Source organism: Mus pahari, chromosome 5, assembly GCF_900095145.1.
Source record: "Mus pahari chromosome 5, PAHARI_EIJ_v1.1, whole genome shotgun sequence".
Classification (NCBI taxonomy): Eukaryota; Metazoa; Chordata; class Mammalia; order Rodentia; family Muridae; genus Mus; species Mus pahari.
In genome coordinates this window covers 37,473,886-37,496,871 of record NC_034594.1, presented here as the reverse complement: position 1 = coordinate 37,496,871, position 22,986 = coordinate 37,473,886, and the positions used below count along the sequence as shown (strand labels likewise).

General features: G+C 45.3%; 1 protein-coding gene across 1 annotated transcript in view; it reads right to left on the bottom strand.

Moving 5' to 3' along the window:
* Positions 1-22,986, bottom strand: part of LOC110321275 (aldehyde oxidase 3) — an 85,018-nt gene that overhangs the window by 21,578 nt on the left and 40,454 nt on the right. Inside the window, exons 17-29 of the mRNA XM_021197467.2 lie at positions 20,911-21,080; positions 20,280-20,394; positions 19,699-19,821; positions 16,857-16,953; positions 13,481-13,605; positions 10,618-10,751; positions 8,430-8,517; positions 7,527-7,613; positions 6,338-6,529; positions 5,919-6,146; positions 2,764-2,859; positions 1,882-2,010; positions 143-217 (exon numbers count right to left, since the gene is read on the bottom strand). Coding sequence (XP_021053126.1) covers positions 143-217; positions 1,882-2,010; positions 2,764-2,859; positions 5,919-6,146; positions 6,338-6,529; positions 7,527-7,613; positions 8,430-8,517; positions 10,618-10,751; positions 13,481-13,605; positions 16,857-16,953; positions 19,699-19,821; positions 20,280-20,394; positions 20,911-21,080 — 1,659 coding nt within the window. The remainder of the gene's footprint in view (positions 1-142; positions 218-1,881; positions 2,011-2,763; positions 2,860-5,918; positions 6,147-6,337; positions 6,530-7,526; positions 7,614-8,429; positions 8,518-10,617; positions 10,752-13,480; positions 13,606-16,856; positions 16,954-19,698; positions 19,822-20,279; positions 20,395-20,910; positions 21,081-22,986) is intronic.

The window sequence follows — 22,986 nt, the reverse complement described above, 5'->3', positions numbered from 1 at the left end:
TGGATAACCAGGACTATTCCCTGTTCTTTGCTGCCCAGGAGAAAAGGGACCTGGCTGGACTTGGTGTTCCGTGGGATGGGTGTTTCTACCAAGTGGCCTCGAGAGGCTCTGCAGGACTCAGTCTCACCAGGTACTCACTCACCCACTCTTCCCAGGTTCCACTAGGATTCTTGCTGATGATGGGTTCCAGACGCTTCATGAGGATCTGACAGGCATTCTGTGGGATGGAGAGGACAGTAAAGCGACTGAGAATCAAAGGGCACCTTCCTGCTGTCCTCCTGCCTGTAGCTGGGCTCTGTGCCTCCCTCAGTTGTCCTCATGTGATTTGTCTCCAAATCTTTTTGGCCAGGACCCTGGTCATTCCTTGTAGTAATGATGCTGATGTGGAGTTTTGGGGGCCGCCACAGACGATGAGAGGGAGCTCAGAGGGATACCAACTCTTTCTCTTAGTGTAACCACAGCAACTTATTTTATTATTTTAGTTTGTTTCTATATCAATGTCTCGTTTGAGGTTTGACAAATATCCAGCAAAGATATGAAACCACTACCCAGGGAAATGGATACAAAAGCGGCTCCCAGATCAGGTGCTGGGCCATACAGAAAGGCAACCTGGGTGCTATGAAATGAAATTGAGAGTCTGAACATCTTTTGCTCTCCATGGCCTGGGACCTCATTTATGACCTGAACATATCAGCAATGGACAGCCATATCTTATACTTTTCCCAGATCAAGTCCCACCTGCTCTTGCTAACTTGGACTGGGATCACTGGCTCCCTTTGACCTCCAAAGTGCCTTGGCTTGAATGCCGTTGACATTCTAACTAACCACCTCAGGTGGTTGTTTCAGAGTTGCCATAGCACTGGTTGCTATCTCAGTAGCTTTAGTCCAGAAGCAATCATCAAACCATGTGGACACGGAACTTGGGAGTCCAGCAGCTACTGAGTCATGGCTACCAAGTTCAGCTGAACCAACCAGACACAAGGGCCATTGTCACAACAAGGCTGATCTGTCCTACCTAGAGGGAAGTGTGTGGTGGTTTTGTGTGTGTGTGTTTTGGGGGTAGTTTCAGCAGCGCTTTGGAATTTCGTATTTCTATGCCTGGAAAGAGACATGAAAGTGAAGAATGAAGTCAGTTTGCATTGGAAGCATTCAAGGAGGAGAGCTGCCTGCTCTGATGTAGAACTCGAGACTCTGCAATCTCATTTGGGACTTCTCCCCAAGCCCCTGCCTCTACAGACACCCACAACAGGCTGAGAACAGTGGGTCATGTTCTGTTTTTTACCCCAGATGACTCTTCAGCCAAAGGGGCCTTGTCACTTGCCTTTGTGACATGAGTGTCTTAGCGTGTTCTTAAAATATATTAAGCAAATTCAGACTTTATACTGCTAGGTAATACTCTGGTGCCCACTGTTTTGGGTGGTACAGAGAAGCACTGAGAGTTGGCGCTCTGCCTCCTTCTTTCTGAAACCTCTGTGAAAAAGCACCAAGAGACATTTTTTGTTAGTATGAGGGTTTGAATATAAAATAACCCCAGTGGCTCATGGTTAGGCCCCAGCTGGGGGTGCTGTCGTGGGAAGTGTGTCACCAGGGGTGCGATTTGGAAAGCTATAACCTGGCCCCTGGTCCCTTGTCTCGCACATTCCTGTGGGGTAAAGACCCTCCACTACCATGCATCCTTCCTGCCATGGTGTTCTGCCCATCCGTGAAGCCAAGCACTTATGGGCTGAGTCCCCACCAAAAAATGTTGCACTAATCCTTATGTTTACGTTAGGTGGGATGGGAATGTTTTTAAGAAAATACTGAAGAACTGGCTCCTCGGTCAAAGGGCTTGGATTCTCAGGAGTGATAGGTTTCTCTCCTGGGAGTCAGCGAGCTTATCACCTGAACAGCTCTCCCGTTGACATCGGCACCGGTGGATGCTCCAGTGGTAACCGTGTTGGGGACGGTCACAGTGCTCATCTCATCCAGATGTATATAAGACATTGGTATCCTTAATTCACGGCTGGCTACCTGTCCGGAGGAACGTTTTTTGTTATTCTCTTAACCTTCTAGAAAGTTTTGATATTTTCTTAACTCTGTTTGAAAAGGTGAGAACGATGTTTTGAACATATATATATATATATATACAAATTAAAACTCAAAAAGACCTTAAAGGTCTTTAAAACACAGAGGGCCTGCCTCTAGCCCTGTCAGACACCAGAAGCTGGGGAAAATCTCCCCAGTGCCACGAGGCAGGGTTTGCTGTGGGGACAAGATCTTGTGAAGACAAAACAGATCCTCCATCTCTTTACCACCTTGGAGTGAGTTAACTTGTAGCATGGCTAGAGGAGGCCCACTCATGGGCTTCTTCATTTTACAAAATGACCACGAGCAAATGGAGTTGTCTCTGGAGATGGAACAGGTTGTCTGTGGTCAGGGAGCCTAAGCTTTAGGTGCTAAGTATGTGCATCGGTTGCCAGGAAATGCTGGTTGCCAGAGCCCAAGCTTTGGGAGTCATGAGCTCTTATGGCTGCTGTAGTCAGGGGTCAGGAGCCACTGAGCCCACGGGAAGCTGAGTTCTAGCAAAGTGCCTTTCACTCCAGAAGGGAGGCAAAGACTCCTTTCACCTCCCAGCTGGCTTATTTCCAGCTGATCCACTGAGAACAAGTTGGGATTCTGTGGATATGTTGGCTATTGTATCACGAAGCCTAAATATGGTCCCATACAGAATTCAGGATAGTCCACAAGCTCTCTCTAAGACAATTGTGAGACGACCTCTCTCACCTGTATCATTTTGGTGTTAATACCTTGTCCCAGTTCAACACCACCATGAGCAACTAGTACAGACCCATCTGTGTAGATCTGGACCAAAGCGGCAGCCTGAAACGAGATTAGAAATCTGTTCTCAGATTGTGCTGAGCTCCAACCTGGCTGGTGGAAACTTAGCTTGCTCTCACCCAATGAGGTGAGAGTAATAGTGGTTTTGGAAATGTCACTTAGTGTGAATTACTGCACATGCCATTAATTAATTCTGTGACAAGATTACAAACCACTGGATCATACACTTTGTTGCCTTTCTCTGTTTCCTTTCTCCTTTATTGTTGTGAAGACAGAGTTGTGCTATATAGCTTACGCTGGCCTCAATTTTATAATCCTGCCGCTTCAGAGTCCTAGGTGATGGGATTACACAAGTGACATGAATCTCACATCTCAAATGCATGAATTTTATTCTATATAAATTATATCTCAATGAGGTTGTTTTTATTAAAAAGTTTCTGGCAGTGAATGTGGTTTTCCATAGTGCAAATATATTGAAATACTTAGTTATTTTTCTAATTAGCACGTTTAGCATATTCTTTAAAAAAAAAAAGCTTGTCTTCGTTTTATGTGCATATGAAGCTTTCCTGTATGCCTATGAGCCACATACATGCCTGGTGCCCAAAGAAGCCAGAAAAGGGCCTTGAGTCCCCTGTCTAGCTCTCTTGAGTTGTAGACACTTGTGAGAACCAAACCCAGGTTCTTTGCAGGAGTAGGAAGTATGCTTAACCACTGAGCCACCCCTCCAGCTCCCATTTATCATGTTTGTACTCTTCTTTGATGAATGTCCTTGTAGGACTACCTCTCAACCTCCGGGGGTGGGGTGGGGGGGTGGACGGGGGACTTGGAGTGGCTTGCAAAGGCTATTTTGGCTCTGACAGTGTTTCAGGACTGCCCTCTCCTACCTGCTAGACCAGGCGTTATTATTTTGTGGGGCTTACTCAGAGTTGTCCTGAATCAGAGAGTGGGTGCTGTCCCACTAATGGAGTAAGCTGAGCAGTCTATGTGTGCGACATGTGTCTCATCCAGGGCTGCCCCTGGACAGGAGGGATTTTTCTCTGCCATATACTCCTGCCCTGAGACTATCAGCTGGCCCAGAACTGAAAGGATCACTACCATATCATTTCCATTTTGCAAATGAGAAATGATGATGAGAGCCAGAGCCTGTCAGGGCCACACAGCCATTAAACATTCAAATCAGACACACACCCCGACCTTCCAGCAGCAAATCTCCAGATCACAACACTTTGCCTGGATAAAGTCATCAGTCACCCAGGAGGTGCTGGAGAAGGTGTGCTGAAATGATCAGGTACAGAGCAGGTGATTACAGTGGCTTCAGAGGGGATATGGGATTCCCAGGGGCTTCAGAGGGGATATGGGATTCCAAGGAAGGCAGAAAAGTCTTACACTGCCAGCTCTTCCAGTACCCAACCTCTCCTTTTCCCACTTGGTGCTGTTAATTCCAGTTTGAACACTGGGTAAGGAAGAAAGTGGAAGGTGAGAAGAACATTCTCACTTGAAGATATGACATTATCACACACTCCCATCAGGCTGTGACTATTCCCTGGCCATTGTATGTTCCTGGAAAGGGACATGCAGAAACAAGTAGAAGCGTGTACTTGAAACTAAGAACATTGCTGCTGTAACTGGAAGTAAAGGAGAGATAAAGAGATAGCTCTCCTCTCACACTAAAATGGAAAGCCCTTTGCAACTGTGTTTAACCCTGAGCACACTATGTGAAAAGTGATCCCAATGACATCCAATTACATAGCTATACATACATACACCCAGAGGTACAGAGAAAACGTACTAACAGAAATCAACAGCAGGCTTCTTTATAAGGTTGGTTTTCAAGAGATTTTTTTCCTTTTGAAACTTTTGGTGTCTTTTAAATTTGTTTATAGTAATAGTAAGTATATAGTATTTATACAATTACAAACAAATCAGTAGAACATTTTCATTGAGAAAAATATCGATTATCAAAATATACTGTAACCTTTTTCCCATGAGGAGGCACACTAAACACCCACTGTGTAGTTTGGGTAAATGATGCTTGGAGTGGGGTAGAACTCTCACTTGAGTTACTAAATGAGAGAAATCTAGAGATTTAAGCACCGCCTCTAGAAACCCCTCACTGAAATACAATGTGGGAATACTTTGATCTTATGTTACCCTCTTTCAAGAGTGGAGCAGAGAGTGTTTTGAGCAAGTACAATCTTGGGCAGATAAACTTGTTGGTTTTGAGAGGGCAGATAGCGTTGTTTCTAGGAGTCGGGGCTAATTAGAGTTGAACAACCATGCACATGTTAACAACATGGGTAGTATCTAGAGACATAGATCTGAATAACTAACTAGTCTGTGTCTTCCCTGAAGTTAATGGTTGCCTCCCATCATTATCTGGGGTGTGGTAAAACAGCCCAGTGATGCTATGGTTTCAAAGGATTTATTGGTAGAATGCAAAGACAGCAGATTGCTGCAAACGTGCGACCTAGTTGCAGGCACTGCAACGTGGGACTGCTCTCTCCCCATGGCCACCTGGGAAGTGAGCAGGGGTCCAGGAGCTGGGGCATCTCTCATATCCCCATCTTGCAGACAACAAGCCCATGGATACTGAGTGAAGAACCTATAGGTGCTCTCATCTTTCTTCTCATGCAATTCTCATAAACATATTCTAAAATTCCACCAACTCTGCCTTGGCTTGATCATGATGGTGCTGATTTTAAAAGACTCATTATTAGGTTCTGGCTATCTCTACACTCCCAAGGTGAAATGTATCCTTATGAGAAACCTACGGACAATGAAACATCACTGACAGAAGTGGGTTTTCTGTGCACGATCCTGTGAGCTCAGTTTCCTTGTGAAGTGATGCCCATAAAATCCCAGCTCATGTTTTCAAAAACTCAGGAAACACTTTCAAGAAGATTATAAAGAGTTAACTGAATACCCATAAAAATACCTTTACTTTCTTTTTTTCTTTTTCTTTTTACTTATTTTATTACATATTTTCTTCATTTACATTTCAAATGCTATCCCGAATGTCCCTTATACCCTCCCCACCCTGCACCCCTGCCCACCCACTCCCACTTCTTGGCCCTGGCGTTCCCCTGTATGGGGATAATCACCTGATAATAAAATGTCTTTGGAAATCCAACTGAGAATTTCATGGGGATGATGGCAATTCCTCTCTTCTTCCAAAACCTCTGTTGGTTAAATTCATCCACAGCTTTTTTCCTGTTATAGTAGGAAGAATTTTCTATACACGCCTCCCAGCACTGTAGCAGATTTGTTGGGTCAAATACTTGGTTGTGAATTGTCCTATCGATTGTTCTGTACATGTTTAATTCTCGAACCTGGTGGATGAAAATGCCCAATTTCACAAAAAGATCTCCAAGAGCTAACCCTAAAGAGATGGGCCATAGACCATCATCACAGAGCCAGCACATGATCAAAGGAAGCACTTAAGAAACAACGTGGTAGGGGGAACCAGAAGCAGTCCATTTATCTATTTAAAGACTTTAAAACAATTGTGAGCTCCTCTTACCTTCTCTGGTGGTAAACCACACTTGGCTGCCACAGCAGACACACAGGTTTCTGTTACAAACGCCCCCTGGGGGAAGCCAAATCCTCGGAATGCTGTATTGGATGGCAAGTTGGTCTTACAGACTCGACCACGGACACGGAGGTTGGGGATCTTGTAAGCATTTTCCAGTTTGAGCAGAGCATATTCTATCACCTAAAACATTTTCCAAGGTTAAAAAAATAACCTAGGTGTCAGTCAGATTCCTTGTCCAGGTAGGATGAAGACAAACCCTCCTGAGGTATATTTTTTGACTCCATTCTTGGTGCAGACAGAAAGGAATCCTGCACGCAGTTTCCCAGCCATCCACTGGGATGGCTGTGTACTTAGTTTTATGGTTTCATTGCCTGTTTTAAATTCTTAAAACTCATAAGGTTTAGTTTGGTTTGGTTTTGCTTTGTTTGCTTGTATTGTCATTGTCCAAAGAGGAGAAAGAGATGTTCTTCCAGTTTCAACATACTTTTGTGGTCCTACCTTACACCTTTAGAATCCATGGGAAGATTTAGAAAGGGGAAAAGAGCCAATCAGGCCAATGGTGTCCTCCTATCTATTGTTAAAGGATTAGATTGTGACAGGCACGGGAAGGCTCTGCATGAGTTTCAGAAGGAGAGGCAAAAGCTGTAGGGTCTGGATGAGAGCCTAGGTAGGGCTTAGTCTCTAAGTAGGAGGGAAGAGGCGGAGGTATATAGGGAAGAGTTTTCCCTGGCACAAAGAGGAGATTTGCCTGAGACAAATCCCAAGCCCTGTTCTCCACATGTTACCATGTTTCCCTGACAGCGCTCCCAGCTCTGCCCAGAAGAGAATATTGGAAGAAAGAAAAAAGGAAGACACCTCTCTGCAAGGAAAGTTCTAGGGGCCAACCTAAGACATTCATCAGAGGCTCACACCCAGACCCTAGAGCTCAGGGAGTGGAAGGCAAGCCTTGGGCACCCTCCTGGACGGGTACCTTAGGGCCAGAGCATCTCAGCATCCCCTGACTTCTCTGTAGGCAGCAGGTGGGAGAATCTGGAAGCATCCAGAGTCACCCTTACGGCTTATTGTCCATGGTAAGTGGGTGAGGTCAGTGGGCTGAGCCTTCTAAGCTGACCCTCTAAGACACCAACCAGGCTTAGGCATCATCGAGTCTTCTTTCACCAAGACGCAAGTCACTTACCAGTTCAGAATCGTCTGGGGTGCAGCCTCCATTGATATAAAGCTGGATGTCTGCCGCCTTGATTTTCCCATTGTTCATGAAGCCAATCTGCGAACAGTTAAGCAACGTTTGCTCCTATGAGTTTTGTGGTGTGAATACTATTTCCTGAGCATTTAAACAGAACAAGTGGACGTTCAGTGGATGCCAAGAGTATGAGCTGGGGAGGGGGGCCTGCTTAGGTTCAAACCCAGCTCCTGCCATTTGTTTTGAGATCCCCCCTCTACCTTTATATGCCTCAGTACTCTCAGGCATGACAACAGGGACAAAGCTGTTACCCACACCAAGGCTTCACGTGTGTTACCACCATCTGAAGGCTTGAGTCCCACCTTCAGAGTATTTGACTCAGCAGACCTGAGCCTGGGAATCTCTGTTTCTAGCAAATGCAGAGGTGACCCTGCTGCTGCTGATGCAGTGACCACACTCTGACCATCGCTGGCCCGACCCACAGGAAGCTCACTTATAGCCCAAGCATTCAAGCTGTTAAGAACTACAGAGTGAGAGTGTCTCAAAAACCTAAGAGGAAGAGATGGGGCAGTCTGCTCTGATTCGTGAATGTATAAGATGAGTCAAATTCAGAGAAGTATCAAATCCGGAAACATCTGTCTTCTAGAGGTCCCAGGAATGGAGAGACCCTCAAATGCCAGTTTCTGTCCACCTTTGCCACACTCCCAGTCTCTATATTAGTATCTCTTTTTATTCTATGTGCAGTGACTCCCAGGTCACACTGGTGATAGTGAGGCTTGGTAAGATGACCAAAGCATGCACATCACCCTGCACGGGGGAGCAGAGAGCTCCAAAGGACTGGAACTGCAAGCCGCATGCCCCCGGAGTGGCATCTGTGCAAGGGCTTGGACACCCACTCACCTTGTATTTCCCGAGGAGTGGGTGACGTCCTCCAGTTATCAACATGTCATCCCTACGCTCTAGAATAAAACGTATTGGGCGGCCAGTTCTAGAAATAAAAGACACGGGATCCCAATTCTAACAGATGTGAGATTCGAGTTCAGGTTGGCAGAATGTGCCAGCCACCACCTGTCATTCCATCAAGCAGAGGCGAAAGAATCAGAGCGCAGCCACTCAGGAGAGAGAGGGGAGTTGGGAGGTTTTTGTTGTTCCCTGGTAAATGGCGTGGCTGGGAAACTTCCTGTAGGCTTAAGACGTTTGTTTATTTGTTCGTTTGTTTACAGGAAGGAAGGGAGTTCCTCTCTGGTGTCACAGGCAAGCCTGCCTGTGGCTGCCACAGATTGGACTCCGAAGTTTTAGAAAAGGTTAACAGTTGTGAATTAGATTCCCATCTCCCAGTCCCCCCACATCCAGAGTAATTTGGGGAATTTAAAACCAAAGAAGGAGACGTGTGTGTGTGTGTGTGTGTGTGTGTGTGTCCTGTATTATCCATTAATGTTAGTGGTGTCACTGTCTCATTGATATGCAAGTCCAACTTTATACTTTAATTCCTTGCCTTCTCTATCCAAATACCCATTCATGTTAAATCACACCACTTATTTTTTTTTTTCTTCTACAAAATGCCTAGGTTCTAATTCTCTTCTTTTAATAAGTGCTCATTTGGCTAAGCCTTAATTTTCATTTCCAGGTGACTGCAGTTGGAACTCCAGTCTCCTCTGGTCATTTCCAACCTCAGCCTGTATCTCAGAGTCCCTCCAGGGGAACATCAGATGCCACCTTCAAAGGACACATCACAGATGGGGCTGAGGAGGTGGCTCCGTGAGAAAAGGAGCTTACATGTAAGCTTGGCAACCTGGGTTTGATCCCCAGAACCCACATAGAGGTAGAAGGAAGGGATACACTCTGTAATGTTGTCCTTTGAGCTCCGTCTATGTGATGCAGGCCATGTATACATCATACATAGATAATAACAAAAAGAACATAGCATAGTCATCTGGTGGCTGGCTTCCATCATATCAACCCCACCTTCTTTTCCTTCAATAATTCACTTAAGAGCTCCCCATTAGCCAGGTGTGGTGGCACATGCCTTTAATCTCAGCACTCAGGAGGCAGAGGCAGGTGGATTTCTGAGTTGGAGGCCAGCCTGGTCAACAAAGTGAGTTCCAGGACAGCCAGTGCTACACAGAGAAACCCTGTCTCAAAAAAAAACAAAAAATAAAATAAAATAAAGAGCTCCCCATTTGTGAAGCTCTTACCATCATAGACGGCTTGAGTGTGGCTGGGGGTTACTAAAATTAAGCATGTGCTTCATATCTTTGTAATTGTCTTTCCTAGGACATAGTAGTGAGTGAGAGATGGGGGTGTTTGAGTGTGTGAGTGTGTGTGTGTGTGTATGTATATAAGTGTGTGAGAGAGAGACAGAGTCAGAGACAGAGAGGGAGGGAGGGAGGGAGAGAGAGAGAGGAGAGGACAGGAGAGGTGAGAGAAGTGGCTTGTGAGCCCCAAGTACTCCCTCTAGATTCTAGGTTATCTGAGACATCAGGTCTGCCTTACAGAATCGGGATTTGTGACCCGGCCTCTCCATTACTATGTCAGCATGCTGTGTTAGCCACATGCCTCAGTAAGAGCTACGCTATTTTAATAGGTTAGCCATACACATAGGACAATTTAAAAAATTCAAAAGGGGGCTCAGTGAGAAACAAGTGTCCTGCCGCAGTCCCAAGCCACATAGCTCTTCCAGGAAGTATGGCCATCAGCAGTTTTTGTCCTCAGCACACTAAAATTTTAATGTGCTTCCAGGTGTCTTCTTCCTCAAGGAGTAGTAACCAGCCACATGGATAACATCCAAATACTCATTTTCCCTCCATCGTCCCTTCTATCTTTTGCTTATGTCTCAATGAATACTAAGAACTAATCAAATCGTCGGTTGACTTATTCTTGTTTGCTTGGCAGCTGAGCTGAAAGGCAGCAGGCATGTGAGACAGAACCCACCCTGCTGTGGGCAAGTGAGATGAGTCCCCCTCCCCCAGTGAGGCTGACTAGGCCAGCAATCCCTTGGCCCATGTTGGGAGTGTCTCCCCCAAACACCATTGAAACTGTTGGGACCAGAGGGTAAGAACTTGTGAGTGTGGCTCCCAGATCCACTCACTTCTGTGCGGCTACAGCTGCCATGGCTGCCAGGAGCCCAGGCTTGCTCGCTTTCCCTCCGAAGGCTCCACCAACCCTTTTCACATGGCAGTTGATCCTATTCTTTGGGATGCCCAAGGTTCGAGCCACCATTTCCTATGAGCAGTTGGCCACAGGGTCCCGAGAAGGTAAAACAGAACACACACAGTTAGCAAGAAGTTCATTTACCAAAGAACTCTCATAGTATTTTCTTACTGCCTACAACAAGAATATATTTCTTTATCTATTTTGAGTACCAACTGCAGACAATGCTGTGGATGCCCGTAACACGCCAGCTGAGAGGGTACGTTGGTACGGCTTTTCAAAAGTAATGAATGATAGATAGCATTACAAATAGCTACACTGAGCTCCCCATTCCCCTCTGTGCAGCAACCCCTGCAATCCTGCAAAGGGTCCCTGAGCCCTGAGCATTAATACCTAATCTAAATGAGCTGCATAAGAGGCAAAGGAAGCTGGGCACTATGCAAAAGGAAATATTACAGGATCCCAGGTCAGGCTGGCAGAGCTCATCAGCAGACGGCGATGCGTGAAAATAAATCTGAGCCTGCTGTGACTCAGGAGATGGTCTAAAGTGGGAGCAAGTGAATCAGAGAGAAGAGGGAATCAACCCAGGCTGAAGCCAGAAGTGGCTTCAGGAGACCATTCTACAACATGGTAAAGAATGGCAACTCTCAGTCTTTAAATAATTTATACTTCTGCTCAGTAGAGAACATATGCTTACCTCAAACATCACTCAGGGGATGACTGCTCCCGACCCAATGGGTAGAAAGGATGGCCACCATCATAGCATGCTACAAAGAGCTCACACAAGAAAGTAGGATCATGGCTGGAAAGGGACACACACATACACACACACACATACACAGACACACACATATACACACACAGATACATCACACACAGACACACACACATATATACACACACAAACACACACATACACAGACACAAACACAGATACACACACAGGGACACGACACACAGACATACACAAACAAACACACACACACATATACACGCACACACAGACACACACACACACTCACACACCTAAAGCATTCTGGGCAGGAAGTGATGGGGCAGGGCTGTGCAAACTTGGTGGTGAAAAGAGTTAGTGTCTGTATACTCAGGGGAACCTATGTAGCTTCTGAAGAGGCTGAGATCAAAGGCGTAATGTCTATGGAGCCGTGCAGGCATAAGAAAGGCTAGAAACTGTAATACAGTAGAACTGGGGCAGAGAGAACAGATATGTCTGTAGCTGTGACAGAGCCTCTTGGGGAAACTAGAGTCATCTACAAGTGAGCATCGATGTTAAGCTTCCCAAGAATGACTCTGTTGTAAATACAAGGAGAATACCATAGGAACACATGGCTATTTGTGTGTCTGCATAAACACCCATTTAGCACATTTTCTTCTTATATTTTACTATGTAAATTTTTATTTTGAAAAATTATAGTCATTTGGCAAAAAGAGACTCCATAGCAAGTTATACAGAGAACATTAGAACTAGTGACGCTCAGGACAAGGCCGTGAGGATGTCCAGGCAAGTGTCATTAGAGGAGCGGCAGCAACTGTGGCAGAAACCGAACAGAAGCATAAGTAGGGAATGCAAACCCTTTAACAACTGTCTCAGAGGGGAGGAGAGGTGGCGGCTCTCCGCTAGTGAAGCAGAATCCGGGCGCACTTTTAACTTTATTTCAATTTACTTAAGGGTGTGTGTGTGTGTGGGTGTGCGTGTGTGTGTGTGTGCGTGTGTGTGTGCGTGTGCATGTGTGTGTGTGTGTATGCATGTGCATGCGTGTGTGCATGTGAGTGTGGGGGTGGGTGAAAAAGAGGTGTGGGATCCTTTGGAGCTAGAGCTGCAAGTGCTTGTGAGCTGCCCGATGTGGGTGCTGGGAATTGAACTTGCATATGCTCTGAGTGCTGAGCCATCACTCCAGCCCGCTAGTTTAGTTTTTTGAGACAAAGTCTCACTGGTTTAGGTTAGTTTAGTTTTTTGAGACAAAGTCTCACTGGTTTAGGTTAGCCTTGAACTCACAACACAGCCCAGCTGGGGTGGGGGTTACTTTTAAGAATGGGCCATATCTAGGCTGGAGAGATGGCTCTGGTTGGAAAAATGATGGCTGCACAAGCAGGTAGACCCAATGTCAATCCCCAGAAAGAGCCAGTGGTGGTGTCTAGTTGCAACCCCAGCATGGAGGAAAGGAGACAGATTCCAGGTACCTACTGGTCAGCTAGCCTAGCACACATGGGCAGATCCAGGCCAGTGAGAGCCTGTCTCAAAAATCCAGGTGGGCGGCACATGAGGAACAACACCTGATGTTGACCTCTGACCTGCACATACATGTGCACCCACATAAACACACACACACACACACACACACACACACACACACACACACACACAAACCCCACGTATGCACACATGCACACAAATAGGGCAGACTTATTTTAATCTACTGATCTGAACAGGTACTACTAGAAATTAACATTATAGACACAGCAAGGCAAATGTGAGCTGCCCGTGGTGCAGATGTAAAGCTTTGGGCTGGAGAAGAGGGAGGGCCCCTCACCACAGGCTAGCGATGGGAGGGGCTGCAGAAAGATGAAGACCAGGAGCAGCCATTCCCTACAGCCTCCTTTACTTCCTAATGAGACGGGAGGTAGTCATCGTTTGAGACAAAGGGGGTAGACTTTTGTGAAGGTTAAAGGGAACTGGTAAAAATTGGGGCTCGGTTTTGCCTCTGACTCGATATTGAACTTTTGTCTGAATATCACTCTTACCTTTACGTCAGATGAGTGAGGGCCTGTGTGTTGGAACCTACCTGTGTAAATGCTGCATCCTGGCTTGACACATAGATGTCCATCTCCTTATCCTCTCCCTTGGGGACCACACGCACGCTTTGAGTCTCCATGTAAAAGTGCTCCTGGCCTCCCAAGTGCACGTCCCCTTTCGGACACAGCAAACACGCATCACTTTAGAGACGCAGCATTAAACACATCGGAAGCAGACTGGAGTCGGTTTTGCTAAATGTTATTTTATTATTTCAGGTCCTGGGAACGGCATTCAGTTTCCTGTCTTGCTTTCAGAGAATCATTGCAATTTGACAAAGTTTCCAAAAGCAGCTGTCCCTATGCATAATTGGGCAATTACACGCAATTTTAAATCTCCTGTGCACTTGGCTCCATTTCCGTACCTACTCTGTCAGCATGTTCTTAAGAACTAGAAATTAACTTTTGTTGGCTTGAGCGACAGTTGGGGAATCAGGTAAGATGCTCTTACCTAAGGGTAAATTCATTTCGGCAATGAGGCTGCCCAGGGTAGTTACGACTCTACCCAGGACATAGAAGCTGGCGCCTGAACCCTGACAACCAACCAGATGGCTTTTCTTCTGTCTGTTGGACGTTCAACCACACAGACTACATCTCAGTTACCCACCGAGTTGGAGGAGAATGCACGAGGACCCACAGCGGTCGAGTGCCTGCCTAGCCGGCTACACAGAGATGGATTCTGTAAGCAGCACCCAACCCACGCAACAACCCAGCGAAAGTAGAGACTTCATGTAGAAAGAACAAATGGTCTGTGTGATGGGGGAGGGGAGGAGTGCAAGATAAACATCTCTCCTCCTCCTCCTCCTCCTCTTTTTTTTTTTTTTTTTTTTACCAATTTCACTCAAGGAGCAAGTAAAAGTTTTAGCAACCTATGATCAATCATTGGTATTAAAAAAATAATAATGGGTCAATCGATGGCTCAGTGAGAGAAAGCCAACTCCCAGAAATTGTCTACTGACCTCTACAAGTGTACACACACACACACACACACACACACACGCACACACACACACACACACACCCCTCAAGTAAATAAATGCAGAAAAGATAAGAAAGTTTGGTTTGTAGCAGGTGCAAGTGTGTGTAGGAGTAAGAGACTTCCGGTTTATGACAAATCCACAGATACAACTTTTACAGATCTGGAGTTGTAGGCTGTGTTCAGTCCTTTCGGGACTTTATTGACTTTCATGGCTGAGAGTCCCAGGTGAACATCCTGGATTCACCATGTTCGTAGCACTTCTCTGGGAAACAGGCTTGGAATTGTAATGAGTTCAGCAGATCTTCACTGAAGATCCTCTCTCTCTCTCCTCTCTCTCTCTCTCTCTCTCTCTCTCTCTCTCTCTCTCTCTCTCTCCCATTTGCCTCCCACACCTCCTTTTGTCACTAAGTTTTTTTGTAATACTGTTTATTTATGCTAAAATAAATCTGGCCCCAGAATGCCTCCATACTTGCAATAAAGAACTTTACCCTAATTAATGATGTAAGTGGACAGAAAACCTAACCAGGAGCTGATTTTGTTTGTTTGTTTGTTTTTGTTTTTTCGCTTTTTGTTTGTTTGTAACAGGCCAGTCTCAAGCTATTAATCCAGTGACAAGCCACCAACTGACCAGCTTCTGCATCTCACTTCACTTCCTGTCTATGACTCTTCCTGTCCATACTGTGAGAGCAGTGTGGTCTCAGCTCCTTGGGTGTTGGCCTGGGCATCTTTCACTCAATTAAGCTTAACTTTCATTTGTCTTAAGTTTTTCTTTTCACTGTATTAATTTTGACCCTAACATCAGGTTTTGGTCTTTTTGTCTGGCGGTCATGCCAGCCTCCTGTGGAAACAGGTTAAATATGGATTTTTAAGTGGAGTGTTTGTTTTGTTTTAGATAATTCTTGCTTCTTTAGGGATTAAACCGATTTTTATGGATTCTCCCAAAGTTGGTCTTTGGTGCTACTCTTTCTCAAGCTTCTGAATTCTTTTTTTGTTTGTTTTTAATTTAATTTTATTATTTTTACTTATTTACTTTGCATCCCACTCATTGCCCCCCTCCTGGTCACCCCTGCCACTTCCTTCCACCATCCCCTCTCCCCTTCTCCTCTGAGCAGGAGGGGGCCCCCTGGGTGTCCCCCAACCACTTCAAGTATCTTTGAGGCTAGTCTCTTCCTCTCCCACTGGTGACAGACAAGGCAGCCCAGCCATAGAACATGTCGCACAGACACACAAGAGCTTTTGGAACAGCCCCCTCCCCGTTCCAGTTGTTCGGGACCCACATGAAGGCCAAGGTGCTCTTGTGCTACTTATGTGCAGGGTCCAGCCTGTACATGTTCTTTGGTTGGTGGTTCAGACTCTGAGAGCCCCAAGGTTCCAGGTTAGTTGACACTGTTGGTCTTCCTATGGAGTCTCTATCCCCTTTGGGGCCCACAGTCCTTCCTCCTATTCTTCCATAGGGGTCCCCAAGCTCTATGCACTGTTGGTTGTGGGTGTCTGTGTCTGTCTGAGTCAGCCAAGCATCTGAATTCTTAACTGCTAATGAATTCCACCTCATTTTTCTGCACAGTGCCCACCAGGGCCTTCTGGCTTCTTGAATCCCTCGTCTGCCTGCCCATAAACATGTCTGCTGCTGCCAATAGTATCACGTCCCCCTGGAATAGCACATTCTTAGAGTCTTCCTTGCTGGCCACACATAGTCAGTGCCTACATTCTCTCTTATGTCTCAGTTAGGTCTTACTGGGGACACTGTAATGAGCTTTGATCTGACCTCTAATGGACCTTTTCTTCCCATTTCGATCCAGATCCTCCTGGCAGGTGTCCTAAATGGCAACTGAGATACTGTCAGTTTCTTATTCAAAATAAGAATTTTTTTTCATTGCCACCCCTGTCCCCAATCAAACTTTTTCCTATATTTCCCAATCTTCTCATAGTGTTATATTCTGGGCTGTCCCCCTCGTTACTCACTTCATGAGTAGAGCCAAGTTCATTATGTTCATCCAGGCCTTGGCATGCCAGGCAAACAGTGTCACTGAGCTGAATCCTCTGCATGTAGCTTTTGAGACAGCTCTTGCTAAGTCCCAGCCCAGGCTGCTGTCAAACTCATGTTCTTTCTGCCTCAGCATCCAGAATGCTGGGATACACCACCAACCTTCACTTCAACTTGTAAAGAAGCCACAGCACCAATAGGATTAAAAATGCCCGTGATAGAAAGAAGGGACCTAAAGGGCTGTGTGTGGTAGAGCACACCTTTAATCCTAGCACTTGAGAGGCAGCTCCGTGAGTTCAAGGTCAGCCTGGTCACCCTAGCGAGTCTGAGGCAATCTGGAGCTACATAGTGAGACCCTGTCTCGACCCCTCTCTGCAATCCCCTCGCCTCCTGCAAAAGAGCTCACCTTCGAGGATTTGATCGGCACATTGAAATGCTTCCTCAACATTTCCTTGTTCTAGTCTTTTTTCAGGTCCGATGAATGATTCATATTTCAGTGCATCCTGGGAAGGTAACAAATGAAAAGGATTATGTATCTTGCTTAATTTGGTCACTTGTATGTCCTGCATGCTGAAACCCATACATAAAGATGGGTTTCCATTAATTTCCAAATTCCCTAGGCTAACACATGCTCTAAACACAACTTTGAAATGCCTCAGTGAATATGGGGACACCTTAGATCCTATCTTCTGAGCTGGTGCATCTTGGAAGACAAGATCATGGTGTAATGGAGTCCACGTTATGTAACTACATGCCAGTCTTCCCTGAATGAGAACACCTGTGTCCTTTAATCTTTGAAGAAACATTGTGGAGGCTTAATGCTACCTTAGCCTAAACACCCTTCCACTAGCTTTAGTGTTCACTTCATCCTCCAGTCACAGCTAGATGTATTGATGTGTGTGTGTGTGTGTGTGTGTGTGTATTTCAGTAGTTAGAACCATACAGACACACAAACCCTGTTCCTTAACTTATCCAAGTTTCTCTCAAAATCTTACCTGGTTGTATTCTTGATTATTTTGTGAATCGTTTACTGTTTTTTTTTTTTTTTCAAAACTTTTATTAAAAACTTTTTTTGAAATTAACCAACATATCCCAGTGTTTTCAGAGTGACACAGCACCTCCACAGGCTGTTGACATGTGGGTGTGCATGGGTGCACACCTCAAAGGTGAGTACTACTGTTACTTTTTATGTATTCTAGATATATATAAATACACATAGGCCTCTATCCTTACACTCCGCATTATGTACTCTCTTGCCTTCATTTATCAGTTAAATTTAGAGATCTTCCCATAGAGAATAGAGAATGTGCTCATTTAAAAAGTTCACACAGCATCTCAGATTTCCAGTGTGTGTGTGTGTGTGTGTGTGTGTGTGTGTGTGTGTGTGTGTGTGTGCTCTCACGCGTTGATTCAACAAGGTTGGACTCAGGGCCTCTTGCATGCTAGGCAGGCACTCTACCACTGCACCATGAATCAAGCTCCACTTCCATTATACAGACAAGACCTGGGCAAGATGCTTTTGTCGAAATGGTAGTTCATTCTACCTTTTAAATTGCTCCTGTGGTTAATAGGTTCAAACACTGGTATTTGCAATTTCTTCTCTCAGTCAGTGTACTTGTAGCCTTTGTTCAGTTTTCCTTAGTTGTTCTTTTTATTTATTTCTAGGAAATCTTTATATAATTAGAGGATATGTGTGTTTCCTATGCCGTGGCTTGCAGAGTTTTTCCAGCTGTTGACTATCTTCTGTTCCTAGCATGTTTTTCTTGAGAAACGTGTTGAGGTATACATATTTTACATCACTAATTAATCCATCTTTTCTCTTACAGGAGTTAAAAGTTGAATCAGAGTCAGGAAGATTATGAAGGCGTCCACTGGGCTTTCTTCCCCTGCTGGTTGGATTTCCCTCCTGACATCTTTGCTATTACTTAATCTTCCTTATCTTGGTCTATTCTGATGCAATGATGCATGTGGTAAGGTTAATCTGTTTACCCTTAGTTTTCCTTAGCACTTGTATGCAAATAAATCAGGAAAGGCAGGAAATAAGGAAATAAGGAAACATAAAGTTGTTGAGAGTCCTTATAATTCAGTTTTAAAATCAGAATCATGTTATTCTTATGGTGTTATAAAATCTCTTAAGATACTAACTGGCTTTTAATATGCGGAAAGAGTTGCTTTGCATATAGAAATGCTGAACTTATTCAGGATAGTTCCAAATTGACTTCACTGTTTATTCAATGACAACGAGTGATCAGAAATAGAAACCATCCATTGTATATAACACATATCCAATCTCATATGGGTCTACCAGGCCCTCTAGCTTGGTAATGATGAAATTGATCAGCTATTGATAGGAACTGTGCTAGAGGCTCCAGAATTTCATTTAAAAAGCATGTTAACAGCAAAGGTATAAAAAAAGGAATTTTCTATCACTTAGCCAAAAGCCAAAAAGATTGTAAAGACATATCCCACTTGCTCTTTGTATAACCAAACTGTATCACCTGCAGGGAGCAGCCCTCGAGTACCCCAGGAAATGAAATTTGGAAAATGGATGCATTTCTCTTTATGGAGTTTGGTAAGCTGGAATGTGTGCACCAAACTATAGACACATATTCAGGACTTCATTGGGCAACGATTTTAACTTTTGAAAAGGCTGATGCTGTAATTACACATGTATTAGAAGTTATGGGGCTGGTGAGATGGCTCAGTGGGTAGGAGCACCCGACTGCTCTTCCGAAGGTCCGGAGTTCAAATCCCAGCAACCACATGGTGGCTCACAACCATCCGTAACAAGATCTGACTCCCTCTTCTGGAGTGTCTGAAGACAGCTACAGTGTACTTACATATAATAAATACATAAATTTTAAGAAGTTATGGCCATTATGGGAAGTCTTAAATTTTCAAATCCACCTAAGAGGAAAAGCATGCGTGAACTTTCTAAGATTCAAAACCAGACAATTTTGTTTCAGGTGTCCTTAGAGCCAGTGGCCACAGGAGGGGTCTGCGGTGGGATCAGAGGACCCATTTCCAATCAATAGTAGCTTATAGAAAGAGGAAGGCAGACAGAAACTTCTAGAACAAACAAGCAAACAAACAAACAAAACCCCAACAACCATCATTTTGTCCATGTGATCACCAGAGTGGGTGACAACTGCCACGGGGCTAAGAAGATCCACAAGGACTGCATCCACCTAACGACTCTTGCTAACTCACTGCCGATTGGCCCAAGGACTGAGCAGATCGGAACTTACCTGCACTGTCACAATCATGGGCTCCACGTCTTGATAGACAATCTTCACTTTTTTTGTGGCCTGCTGGGCATGCGCATAAGTATCAGCGGCCACAGCACACACAATCTGACCCACGCAGATCACCTGGGAAGAAGCAGGGGACACAGAGGGAAGGAAAGTTGGGGCCGCCAGGTCCTTGTCCACCAGGCAGGAAGAAGGGCTTGGGGTGGTGGGGACTTGTGGCACAGAGCACGGGCTGGTGTGAACACTGCCTCAGCCACCACCAGCAATGTGCCTCCGAGAAGTTACCAAAGTCTGTGAGCCTCAATGCCTTCGTCTTCAAAGAAAGAGAAGTGAGCCAGCTTAGGTTGCTCTCGCTGCCTCAAGTCAGTTACAAAACAAGGCTTAGTACAGGTGGGTAGTCTCGGGTCATTAGGAAGAGTATATATGTATACATATATACACGTATATGTGTACACACACAGGTATGTATATATACATGCATATATACATACATATGTGTATATGTATATAAAACCCCTATGTCCGCTGCCATTACAGTTTCTGTGCCATGAGAGCCTTAGACACCATCATCACACTACCTCATCCTGTGCATATAGGCTTTCTTCTTCTCTGCCATTGTCACCAGGCACATCTCGAGCTGTTATCACATCAACCACACCAAGTGATGCCAAGGCCTCGGAGGCATCAATGGAGCTAGGGAAGAAACAGAAGCACAGTGGGTCACCCAGTAGGCAAGTCCACAACGTGGGGGCATTCATAGAGGCAGAAGTTGCAGGAGGTGGAGGACACTGGTTCCCATGGGCACAGGCTACCCTCGCCTTTCAGGGTGAGTCTATGCTTCCTCGGCCAGTGCTCAGGTGCTGGCACGTTGAGAAGCTTGGGCTCCTCTGAAGGTAGACATTCATAAAAGTCAGAGCATCACAGCTTTGGGGAATCTCAGGAGGCAGGAAAGTTGTTCTTGCCCCCATTAAATTCTTAGATAACAGTGGCCAGTTCTTCAGACAGAAGCTGCTCATTCAACAGCCTCGTTTACACTCCCAAGCCTACAGTTTTCCCATCATCTTGCACTTTCAAGTTGTGTTTTCATATTGTTGCACTTTTCATATTGTGTTTTCAGTATGCTGGGTAGGATTAATTGCTAAGTGGCAACCATGTCCCTGGATAGCTGCTGGGTGTTCCAGGCCACCCACCTTTGCCATCGTAACTTACACAATTTTAGCATGTGACTTGCTGCTGGTTACCACTGCCAGGAAGAGTTCCCCAGGCAACACAGCCATATCATCACAAAAGACCGCCTCCCCCGTGGCGTGTTTAACGCCAGACTGATGCATGATAGGACGCCCGACTGGGTCTTGCGGAGGCTGTTGGAAGTCTACGTCCTGTGTTAAAAGAGCAGAGGACAGAGGAAAAATGATTAAGCAAGACTGTTCACGGGTCAGGAGAATCATGGGTCAGTGGGTAGCTTCGCCGTTCTCTTGAGGCAAGCTTTCTAAAGTAGCCTAGTTCGATTTAAACTGGGCTTGCCTTCCTTTCCTGTTGCTTAGCTGTATGAAACAGAGAAGGTAACTCACGTGCGCTAAAGATGATACAAGTGGAGACTTGACTCGAACCAAGATAGATTTGGCGACAGCCCGTGTCTGCCCAGAGAAGGGTACATCAAGACTTCTCGAGACAGCTTTGTAGTTGATAGGACAGACACAGGTGTAAAGGTCCATTATGCTTCCATCATGTGGGTCTGAATTATTCCCCCAAAGGCTCATGTGATGAAGGCCCGGGGTGATACTGGGAAGTGGTAGAGCCCAGCAGAAAGGAGTTAGGTGACTAGGAGCCATGCCCTTGAAGAAAATATCGGGCCTCTCCATATTTCCTTCCTGGCTGCCGTAAAGCGAGCAGCCTGGCTCTACAGCACTCTGTCCTCCAGGATGCTGCCTAACCACCGTCTCCCGCAAACTGGAGCCAGCCATCTTAGTGCAAATTCCTGAAACCATGACCCAAATAAACCTGTCCTCGTTTTAAGCTGATTTATCTCAGGTATTTTATCATAGCAAGGGCTAAAATGCTACCACGTTTCCTGCAAGCTAATCTGCATTAGTTAAGTACAGCGGCATCCACCATGAGAAGCCAGCTGAGTGGACCCAGGGCAGGCGTCTTTAATGGGAACAGAGGGCAGAGGCTTGGGTAAGCTGGCCTTTGATGATGGAAACAGGAGTCTGAGTTCTATGTGAGTGACTAGAGAGGTCAGGAGGATGTCCTCTATGCTGGGGTGGGACCTTTTGGTTATACAGCTGTGTGGGGGCTACCCAAGTTCCTGTGAGTAATCCCTTATCTATGCCCCTGTAAATTAATGCAGTGCATTCATGGTTTGACCAAGCTGGACTTGGATGGGCTCATTCTTTTGTCCTGTCAGTGGTGCCCGAGGTGGGGAGAACGGGTAGATGTTAGTTCACGTCTCCTCAGCAGAGGAACGTGGAATCGGGTGAGAAGGCTCTCCAGGTAAGATCCAGCCAGCAGCCGCCTGAACACTCACCACCATTGAGAAGATGACAAGAAGTGATAACCCAGCTTAATTGTAACCTCAGAACACACACACACACACACACACACACACACACACACACACACACACACACACNACACACACACACACACACACACACAAGCAAAGCCACTCTCCTAAAACGAGGACATGAAATGAAATGACACAACACAGGAGGTCTCTGCTGCCCCCTGCTGCTGGGCCCCTGGATACCCTCCCTCACTATCTTTACAAATAGGTTGTTCTGTTTCCGCAACTTTATTAAACAGATACTGTGTTTGCAGAAAAATACTTCAAGTCCAATGAGAACTGGGCACTATCAAAATGTAAATTACTCCCATCCAATAGACTGAAACTTTCTCTCGCTGTTGCTTTAAAACGCATTTTCAAAATGAGCGAGACTCTGTATATTTTAACGTGGTAAGTTCATTTTCTCCCCCAGTGATCTGCCAAGTCTTTGTGTCTATTAATCTGTAAGGTTTTGCTGTGACTGTTTCTTATCGTCCACACATTCTCTCTTATGTAGCTGGATCTGCCGGGCTTTTTTCTGTCTGGGTTTCAGGTCATGTTTGGAGGGTTCAGACTCAAAAAGAACCTGCACACTCTTTAACCTAGTGATTTCAGGGTACTGTTTCAATGTTTAAAAATTAATAGATCTGGAATTTACATTAACTGTAAGGTGGGAAACATGGCTTTATTGTTTTTGTTTTTGTTTTTGTTTTGTTTTTTGTTTTTGCTTTTAAAGTGCC